This window comes from Lytechinus variegatus, chromosome 7, assembly GCF_018143015.1.
Source record: "Lytechinus variegatus isolate NC3 chromosome 7, Lvar_3.0, whole genome shotgun sequence".
NCBI lineage: Eukaryota > Metazoa > Echinodermata > Echinoidea > Temnopleuroida > Toxopneustidae > Lytechinus > Lytechinus variegatus.
Window position 1 is genome coordinate 39396373 of NC_054746.1, and position 11626 is coordinate 39407998.

The 11626-nt window shown below is 35.2% G+C and overlaps 1 protein-coding gene across 1 annotated transcript; it reads right to left on the minus strand.

Annotated features, from left to right (window-relative positions):
• Window positions 1-855: 855 nt before the first annotated feature.
• Window positions 856-11454, minus strand: LOC121419256 (AP-2 complex subunit sigma). Its single transcript, XM_041613638.1, has 4 exons — window positions 11347-11454; window positions 9537-9686; window positions 2922-3035; window positions 856-2398 (listed from the first exon to the last, which is right to left on the minus strand). Exons 1-4 carry the CDS (start codon window positions 11347-11349, stop codon window positions 2237-2239), a joined length of 429 nt encoding a protein of 142 aa, XP_041469572.1. The 5' UTR covers window positions 11350-11454; the 3' UTR covers window positions 856-2236.
• Window positions 11455-11626: the final 172 nt, after the last annotated feature.

Below are 11626 nucleotides of genomic sequence, written 5' to 3' on the forward strand. Positions count from 1 at the left end.
TCTGACGCTGTTTCCTCATTCTTTGAAGCTCTCACCAAATTTCTTTTTCATCACATGAAAAAGTTGCTTGTGAGCAAAGTCAGAAAATTTTCTATTTTTTCAAACTTGATAAAAATATATCCATAATTTGTTTTTAAACACCGAGTTTTGGGGTAGAGGGTCACATTTACAGAAGTAAAGAAAGTTGAAAGGTGTGAATATGAATAGAAGTTGTTAAAGGAAATATTGATAGGATTTGATAGCTCTGAGTGTAGTGAAAAGAGATGGAATAAATTAAGTTGGTGTGGAAAGAGATAGTGCAAGAGAGAAAATAAGAGAGGGGGGGGCACTTCCATTCATGGGTGGATACCACCATGCACGACAATGGGGTCTTGAAAAGCACCCTAAACACATATTTTCCATACCGGGTATTCTGAAAATGCACCCCTGAACATTGGAACAAAACGATACCTTGGCAAGTATTCCCTGAATTGAACCGCTAAACAAGTACAGCAATATTTTAGTTATGTCACAGACGTCGGTTTTACCTACATCATTGGATATACGGCCCAACCCCCCACACCTCTCCCAAATTGTACTCTAAATACGTAGTGTTGACAAGGCAAAAAGTATTTATAAAACGTTTTAATTTTTTTATACCTACGCAAATTTGACCCTAAACACATACCTTTCCTAGCGAAATACATAGATACCTTTTTCATTATTTTAGTGTTTTTGACACCCTGGAATGTCCCGGTAAGCAAGAAATATTCTGAACAAGGTGTGTAGCATTACAGATCTATACTATAGTTTCATGTAACATTCCCCTTGTATTATATCTCATGAATAAGAAGAAAATACAAACAATTCAGGATGTATATTTTCACAAAGCACAATTTTATTGAATAATTCAGAGAGTATGAACAATCACAAACAAATTTGGCTTTGGTGCTAGAATGTTGTCACAATATTGAAAATACATGTACATCATATAATAATAACCAATACACATTTACTCACTATTGCATTAAAATATAAACTGGATACTAGCAGACATGGTCTTTTGACATATATATGCGATAATATTATATAAAACATGGTTTAACATATCAAACTGACATATAAATTACACAGGAGTTTATTGTATGATCCATGAAAGTAAAACCTTCTTTCACTGATATTTGAAAAATAAAAATAAGGTTTTTAACATATGAGAGACTCAAAAAGAAAAAAAAATCCTGAAGCGTAGCTTGAGTGCCTGTTGTGTTACAAATTTATCAAAGAAATGTCAACAGTGCTGAATCAGCCCATTGCCTTTCTTCTTTTTCAAGGTTGACAGAGTAAAAATAAGTAAATTATGAAACCAAGTTTTCTCTGGCTTATGTAACAGGGCCCTGGCAATGAATTGAAGAGAAAGTTTTAAACATTTTTCAGGAACTACTAAAATTTATACCTAAATTGGTCTCTGATGTTACAGACATAATAAAAATTTCATTGACCTGTGAATTTATTTGCAATTTCAGCGTAAATTCATGATTCAACAAACAGAATAACAGTGTCATCAACTACGACAACAAATATGTTTGGAATAGTTGGGAGAATTCAGACAATGGTCACATAAAATATATACATGGATAATACAACATACAGTAATAGACTTACTATACAAGTTTCTTATCATATATCTATACATATCAATAATAAAAAGCTAGAATATACTCAAAATGTCTCCAAACACTGCATCACCTACCATATCAACTACAATAATCCTTTAGAAGTACTTCAAAAAAGAGTCAGTGTGACAGTGTAAGACTTTATTGTGCATTTTAAACTATTGAAATTTTATGATTGATATATATACAAGGGCAATGTGTACCTCCCAGAAAAAAAACATGGTTTGGGCAAAGACAGCACAAATTGTATTTGAAAACTCATTGGAATCCACTGCAGAAGGATTTGTTGTTTATTTCCTGAATGCACAATTCTGATTGGTTGAAAATTGTGTTGAATTTAATTTTCGGAATTGTGTTTGATTGAAACACTATATGAAACAGTCCCATTTCAAGTTCAAAGCAAGATTTCAATAAAAACCTCCGACATTATTGTCAATAAGCATTATTAATACCAAGATGCAACCGTGTGTATGTGTCATGGTATGGTTGATTAAAGAATATTATTGCATACCGGTGAAATCAGTGTAGAAGACATTTTGAAGAATTCACAATTGATTAAACTATTAGATTGGAATAAGTGTATTTCATTCTAACTGTCCAAGGATGCTTAATTGTTTAAGAACCTTGGTCTGACTTGTCTCTCTGATCTCACCAGCTAAGAACATCTCATCCACAACTGAGTATACCTTGTAAAAATTGAAGACTAAATCCAGCTCACAAACATTGTGGAAATATTCATTCAAGACCTGAAAAGTGGAAGACAGAACAACAGGTGAATACTGGATTAAACTCTCAAAATTGATAAAAAGAAACAAGATATTCGAATTGACTTAGATTATATAAAAAAAAACAGAAGGGGAGAAAGCAAGAGCTTTTGCAATGTAGTAGAATAAACATGTGGTTACTATTGTGCATATAATTTTCATTATAAATAGAAATATCAAATAAAATGTACAAAAGCTATGACAGTAAAAATCACAAAATTACACAAAAAATTACAACTAATGTTTTACAGTATCCATAAAATAGAAATAATAATTGAAGGGAATTATAGCTTAAATAAAACTTTGTCACAATGTTTTTTATAATAAATTATTCAAATCTATTCATTTTCAAATAATAATCAAATAATTCAAATATTTCCCCTTTTGAAATATAAATACAATATCTTATCAAAAATAAATTGTCTTCCATAGCATATGCAAAAAATACATTTAGAACTTGCCATCCCTCCCACATACATACACACAGAGGCACAAACCAGCATACCTCCACAAAGTTGTGTATAGCTTCTAGGTAGGCTAAGTTGTTATCTCCTACATCTACACAGATACAAAAGTAGAGACCGGCGTATCTCCTGTAGACAATCTTGAAGTTACGATACTGTAATGAGAAAAGCATTCATTAATTCAATAAATTGCAATTAATTGGTCAAATCTTCTTGATCATGCAAAACATAGTAAAATGCATGGAATCAATAGGTTGATAAATGGACCTGGGAAACTTCAACTTCCCTGGGTGGACAAAATAGGAGGAAACCGCATAATTGGTATTGAGAAAAACCAATGACAGACTGCAGTATTGCCCTAAACTCTAAAATCTCTAATTTTGAATTCAAGTCAAGAAATAGAGACTAGCGGCATAAGATCTCTGATTCTATAAAGTTATTCTTGAATTATCCATTGGCGTAAGATTGGGAAAAGTCTGTTATACACAGATAAAATTATTATTAATTATTAGAATCTTAAGTTTTGGATTTGTAACGTCATAAACGAGCAGCTGCCCTAAATGTTATGTATTAATATAAAATGCATGAATTTCATATTTTTAATGGTTCCTGATGACTTATTTTTGTTTTCTTTTCATTATTGTGGGTGCAATTATTTGTCTATTGATATAAAAAAGGTACAGGAAAAACTATTTTCAATTTTCTGAGAAAATGACATTTCATTGTTTTTTTCAATGCTTTTTTTTCGATATGTAGGAATGCTGCGTGCACACGTGTATGACATCACAAATCAAATGATTAAAATTCGAATAACTTTTTAATTCTTTGATGGATCTTACTCAAACCTTCAGCAAGATTATTTATCATTTTTTCTGCTGTTTTTACTAGGCCTGGGAGTAGACATTGATTGATCAAATGGCTTGCCGCCGTTTGCTAAGCGATAAGCAAAATTTACACGGTTCGAATGTTCGGCAGCTCCCGATTAGACACTTGGGATAACTCGAATACTCAAGTAATAGTAACAAAATGACAAGATAAAAATTGTTTTTAAATACTTGATACAGGTTTAAAAAACTGATGTTACCAATGTAATTTGTCAAAAATGAACAATGGTTGTATCACATTCACAATTAAACACCAACCTGAAAGAGGTCCGAAAACTTTAATCCAACCCGGCCTTGCCCTCGATACACAATGTATATAGGTGTAGGCTTATACAGTGCGTCCCAGAAAAAAACGAAACCGAGATTAAGCGATGATTTATCATAACTTAATCACAAATACAATAGACAAATGACCCACCAATGTAAAGCTTAGAATCTCCTCTTTCATCTGATATTACTTAGATTATTCCTCATTCATGCATGAGTGAGCAAAAACAATTTGAAGAAAGGATACCAAAAACTCATTTTGCGGGGGGCATCTGAATTTCAAAAAGAAAATCACATGCCTAAAAAGTTCAATATCTGCTCTTTTATTCGATACCTTAATCACAAAAAATGGTCAAGAAGTAAAAAAGTTATGATCCCTCGAAACAATGCTTGCATTTCTCTAATTTCATTAAATAAACATGTTTTCACCGGTTTCCCCACAGAAGCTATCGCATGGTTAACAAAAGACTTAATGCATGGCTGATCGTCAACAAAACGGAGTGTCGAGTGAGTTTGAAGGCTGGCCTGTAAAACCTCTTTATTTTTATGAAATTATTGAAATTCAAGCCTTATTTCAAATAACCAGAACTTTGTTATTTCTTGACCATTTTCTGTAATTGAGGTATCAAATTAAAGAGCAGATATTGAACTTTCTAAAAGTGTGGTTTTCTTTTTGAAACCCAGATACAGCCTGCCAAATTACTTTTTGGTATCCCCTCTTCAAATTGTTTTTGCTCACTCATTCGTGAAGGAGAAATAATCTAAGTAATTTCAGATGAAAGAGGAGATTCTAAGCTTTACAATGGTAGGTCATTTGTCTATTGTATTTGTGATTAAGTTATCATAAATCATCGATGAATCTCGGTTTCGTTTTTTTGTGGGACGCACTGTATAAGTCTATGGTTGCATGTCTGTGTGCTTAAAACAGAAAGTACACACACAATAGCTGACTTGAGCCAATGTGTGATTGGACATTCGATTGCCAATGAAACTTTTGGTAGAAAAAGAAGAAGCCATGTGCGTTCCCATAATGGAAACATAATGGGATCAAAGTTCATGACTCTAGAAACAAATTTACCCCGGGATTTACCCCTCCCCATCTCTATGTGTGGGTGAGAGAGAGAGAGAACAATAGCAGTGGGACCCAGAATTCTTTCCATCTATCAAAACAATGTAATCTCCATTAGCCCTGCCCCTTCCGACCCACACATTCAAAATAACATTCCAGCACGTGCCATCACCTAATTCAAGATGTCAACTAGTCTCCCAAAATAGACCCAGTTATAGGTTCAACAAGTGGAATGCCTCTGGCCGTCTCACCTGCATCACGCGGTTCAATATAGCAGCAGTGCTGACTTTGAATACTACTCTAACTCGCACAAGATGTTCAGTGATACATGGTTACTCTTATGTCCACTTTTTATGAACTAGACCAATAAACTTACAGAGATATGATGGTTATTCAACACAAAACCCCAACATGGCCAAAGTTCATTGACCTTACATGACCTTTGACCTTGATCATGTGACCTGAAACTCGAACAGGATGTTCAGTGATACTTGATTACTCTTATGTACAAGTTTCATGAATCAGATCCATAAACTTTCAAAATTAGGATGGTAATTCAACAGATACACCCAATTCGGCCAAAGTTCATTGACCTTTGACCTTGGTATGTGACCTGAAACGCGCACAGGATGTTCAGTGATACTTGATTACTCTAATGTCCAAGTTTAATGAACTAGACCAATAAACTTTCAAAGTTATGATGGTAATTCAACAGATACCCCCGATTCGGCCAAAGTTCATTGACCCTAAATGACCTTTGACCTTAATCATGAGACCTGAAACTTGCACAAAATGTTCAGTGATGCTTGATTACTATTATGTCCAAGTTTCATGAACAAGTGGAATGCCTCTGGCCGTCTCACCTGCATCACGCGGTTCAATATAGCAGCAGTGCTCACTTTGAATACTACTCTAACTCGCACAAGATGTTCAGTGATACATGGTTACTCTTATTTCCCTTTTTTATGAACTAGACCAATAAACTTAAAGAGATATGATGATTATTCAACAAAAAACCCCAACATGGCCAAAGTTCATTGACCTTACATGACCTTTGACCTTGATCATGTGACCTGAAACTCGAACAGGATGTTCAGTGATACTTGATTACTCTTGTGTACAAGTTTCATGAATCAGATCCGTAAACTTTCAAAGTTACAATGGTAATTCAACAGATACACCCAATTCGGCCAAAGTTCATTGACCTTTGACCTTGGTCATGTGACCTGAAATGCGCACAGGATGTTCAGTGATACTTGATTACTCTAATGTCCAAGTTTAATGAACTAGACCAATAAACTTTCAAAGTTATGATGGTAATTCAACAGATACCCCCGATTCGGCCAAAGTTCATTGACCCGAAATGACCTTTGACCTTAATCATGAGACCTGAAACTTGCACAAAATTTTCAGTGATGCTTGATTACTATTATGTCCAAGTTTCATGAATCAGATCCATAAACTTTCAAAGTTATGATGGGAATTCAACAGATATCCCCAATTCGGCCAAAGTTCATTGACCCTAAATGACCTTTGACCTTGGTCATGTGACGTGAAACTCATGCAGGATGTTCAGTGATACTTGATTAACCTTATGTCCAAGTTTCATGAACTAGGTCCATATATTTTCTAAGTTATGATGACATTTCAAAAACTTAACCTCAGGTTAAGATTTCGATGTTGATTCCTCCAACATGGTCTAAGTTCATTGACCCTAAATGACCTTTGACCTTGGTCATGTGACATGAAACTCTAATAGGATGTTCAGTAATACTTGATTAACCTTATGGCCAAGTTTTATTAACTAGGTCCATATACTTTCTAAGTTATGACATCATTTCAAAAACTTAACCTCAGGTTAAGATTTGATGTTGACGCCGCCGCCGCCGCCGTCGCCGTCGGAAAAGCGGCGCCTATAGTCTCACTTTGCTTCGCAGGTGAGACAACTAGGTCCATATATTTTCTAAGTTATGATGACATTTCAAAAACTTAACCTCAGGTTAAGATTTTGATGTTGATTCCTCCAACATGGTCCAAGTTCATTGACCCTAAATGACCTTTGACCTTGGTCATGTGACATGAAACTCTAATAGGATGTTTAGTAATACTTGATTAACCATATGGCCAAGTTTTATTAACTAGGTCCATATACTTTCTAAGTTATGACGTCATTTCAAAAACTTAACCTCAGGTTAAGATTTGATGTTGACGCCGCCGCCGCTGTCGCCGCCGCCGTCGGAAAAGCGGCGCCTATAGTCTCACTCTGCTTCGCAGGTGAGACAAAAATTGCAATTTTGTGAGATATATATATTTATTTCTAACATCGTGGGCAGTGCCACAGGTGTTGGTTGGGGCCCGGGGGGGGGGGGCACTCAGTATATAATGCATAGTGGGTATGTGCTGCAGAGAGGACCCCCATTTTTACACTCAAATTTCCGTTTCAAGGCATAGCATTTTTGTCTTATTGAGAAAAAGAACAAAGAAAGCCGCTCCAAGGCATAGCATTTTCTTCTTATCGAAAAAAAAATCCGCTCTAAAGCTTCGCATATTTTTCTTTACGCCGTTCCGGTGGCATTGATCCACTACAATTTTGGTGAAAAGAGGCCGCAGAGCACTGTCCGACCATCGCCTCTGCGCTGCGCGAGCGCACCCGGCGGCCGTGCCGCCAGGCTAGCTGCATCATATACGCATACTTGTTTCATAGGGATGCATACGCACTCAAACGCTGGTGATCCGTTCCAAGGAACCGTTTTCACAAATATTTGTAGTTCCGAAGCCGTTCCGAGGACCCTCTTTTTTACAATTGGCCCGCTCCAAGGCCCCCGTTTTTTGTCTCCGGCGCTCGCGGCACACCCCACCACTTTTTTGGTCGAGTGCCCCCCCGGGGTTGGGGCATGGCGTGGGCAATGGATAATTTTTTTTTCAATAAGTAAAAAGCACCACATGCATGTCTGTCTCAAAGAATACTTCATAAATGAGTTGTTTACAGAGACGTAGATTGGACTCAAGACTATAGGCTGATTCATTCATATATGTGGTGTTGCACTCGGAGGGATGCATAATACAAGCATTGATTTAAGAAAGATTTTTAATTGGAACAATAAAGTGAAATTTTTAATCTAATTTCATATAGTTTCTTTTGAAATGTAAATTTAAAGAGAAGGGGGATAAAAGGATTACTTTCATTTATAAGGAACAGACAATACTTTGGGAGGTCTTTCATAAGTAGGTCAACTATTGGCTTAGAAGACATGATTCCGAATCAAATGATTGTATTGTTTTTTTCAGGAAATAATTAAATGGTAAAATTGACATTCACCCCAGGCCTAATTTTTACAATAAACCTTTTTTCAGTGTGAACTTCCGCTTGTAAGTATGTGACATGTGAGATTTACAAAGTTTGTACTTTGTAGACCCCCTTCCCATAATGGTTAATTGAATACAGATACATGGAAAAAAATAAATAACTGGCTTTGAGGATATTAAAAATATATATTCATAGTAACAACATAATTTGTTACCCTAAGCTCATAACCCATACATGTATGTCACAAGGCAAGTAATAAATGTGAGTTATTTTTAAAATTAAAACATTGATAATTCTTTGATTTTTCAAACTGTTGTGAAATAACAAATAAAAACAAAAATAAATGAATAAAAACAAATTCAAACAGCCCCCCCCCCTTATGCCCTGGTACTTAAGAGCTTCATCAGATTTTGTACAATACATTGTAAGAAAAAAACTCAATGCTAAAACCCTGGTTTCTCTGCGAATCCTCAATGTGACCTTTCTTAATTAACCTCTTGATTACTTAATTCATTAATTCAATGAAAGTATTTGTATAGGCACCTAAATCCAAAGGCAAATTCTAAAAATAAAGATGTTAAGGGCAATAACAGGCTCTAAATAATATGACATATTAAGCCCATAGTCTGTCTTTTATTTCAAACAGGAGCAAAGTGGTCAAATTTGACCTAGAATTTAAATTAAACAATTATGTCCTGCTAAAAGCTTTTGATGCACATGATTAAGGAATTAGGAATAGGGAAGGTTTAGGACTGTTATCGTGTAATTGTGTCTAATTATCAATCATCATTTTGTTTACTTCTCGCTTTTGTGTAGTATTCATTTTTGTTTTCAATTACCATAATAATATTTTAAATATGTGTTATCAGTAATGTATCATTATGTCATATCATTTCTCATGTTACTTTGACTAGACCTCTAGGAAGATCAGAGCCATTATATCAATGGCTCTGAATAGAGTGATCCATCTGTATATTTTTATGTGCATGTTTATTATTTGTATTTAATATCATATCTTGTGCAATGTATTTAATTGTGATTTTTATATGGTAAATAAAACCAAACCAAACCAATATTGAGGAATATTTTTTTGCAAAAACAATAAAGGTTAAATATTTTTTTGACTCACTTCTACGAAGTTAGTGTGTTTAGCATCTCGGACTGTTACCAGGGCATGGACTTCTTCAATCAACTTTTGCTTCTCTTCATCATCAAATGCCATGTACCATTTGGCAAGCCTAGTCTTACCAGCACGGTTCTGAATTAAGATGAATCGAATCTGAAACAGGAAAAAGAGTAGCAACATATTATCTTGATCAAGACAGTGTTCATCGAGGATGTGCGTGATGGCGACGTAAACATCTTGACAAATTTTCCATCTTTTCATAATCATAAGGGCTATTCCACAGTTACTCACGTTACATTTGGAGACACCTTGACTCATACTTGGAGCTGTTACTCCATTATTATTGATAGGAACTAAACATCTCCTTATCACAACAAAGTACACACTCTATCCTTTGTATCAAAGCAAAACTCCGCAAATTTCATTATGCTCCTGGCAAATCTTTGGAATGTGTCGGTTACTCACGTTACATGATTTGGACATGCATAAAATGAAAAGTCGACATAAGTGAAAAGTCTCCTCAAGGCTTTTATGAAAGTTGATTATATCCATTTCAAAGAAGTATATTAGGGAGACAAACTTTGTACATAATTAAAAAAATAAAGAACACATGGTTTTTACTTGGGGTGCAGATAATATGGTTACTCACGTTACATTTTGTCCATGTATGGTTAACAACACAAATGTCATTAAAAATTCAATAATGTGTGTAAAATTCAATTGCTAGGAACATCAAAAAGAGATTTTATACCAAAAATTGGAACGATTCGAGCTTTATTTGGGAGAAAGAGGGAAAGGTATGATTTCGCTTACTAATTATGCATAAATGAGCATAATCGCTTAATACAAATTTGCATGAAATAAATTACTGTATGGTATTGTAGATTATGTCCAAGACAACCAGTGTGCAAATTTTCAGCGTGATCATGCGGCCAATGGCCGAGATCTAGATCTCAAGGGGGGCCTTTTTTTCATGAATTCGTTTAAAAATGAAATCAATATTGTACAAATTTCGGAAATGAAGTTGTATCCCATTTACATGATTAGGGCTAGATAGTCTTTAGAAGAAGGAAAGTAGAAATCTCGAGGGCAAAAACTTTTTTTTTGCGGTACGGTATAATACGCAAATCACACAATCCCTGCCTGGGGCCGATTGCACGAAAGGGTCTTTCCAAGGACCGTCTTTCGTGTCGCCCATCTTTTATGATACGCTATAAGCGGGGGTGTTTCTGAAATTTATGATAAAGAATAAGATTCGTTAGCTTGCTTTTAAATCGAATTTTATACAATTTCATGATATGTCACATCATTTTATAACCAAATATTTTGTTTATTTTAACGGACGAATGAAATATGTTTGCAGATGATTTATTTAAAATGCGTTTCACATGGCGCATCAGAAAAGATGGGCGACACGAAAGACGGTCCTTGCAAAGACCCTTTCGTGCAATCGGCCCCTGGGCCTGGCTCTGTGGAGAGTAAGCGCACATTACTCATTAGTGAATGATTTTTACTCCCTAGGAGCCTCCTGGCTAGTGGTGAGTGAGAGAGTTGGCAGTACTCAGAAGACGAATTGGCAATTAACCGGTCAGGAGTCCTATTAATGCCAAACGAAATGGGTCCTACCCGGGGTAGACTACACGAATTCGAACGTGTGGGGCCATTTAATAAAATCGGGGAAAATAAAGTTGGCAAATACTTCAACAGAGCATTCAAATTTGGACTAAAATTGATGTAAAAATAACTTTAACCAACATCAAACAAGAAACTATGTTTTGTAATGTAAAAAACTACCAAAGAAGAAGACAATTACCATTATTCTTTCTGCTCTGTCAATTGGAGGGCGTCTCGGGATCAGTCCGGAAATGAAAAGGTGACCTATTACTTTGATATGGGGTAGGGATCTGTACCATGCATACAAAATGCGAATATGATTTTTTTAGATTTACATTACTAGAGTCAATATTAATCCCTAGTTTGAGAATGACAAAATCAATACATTTAGTAGTATAACAGTTGGATATACCTGCTATCATTAATCAAATATATAACTTTGAAATAGATGCGTATTTTGCATTGGAAGTTATCAACCT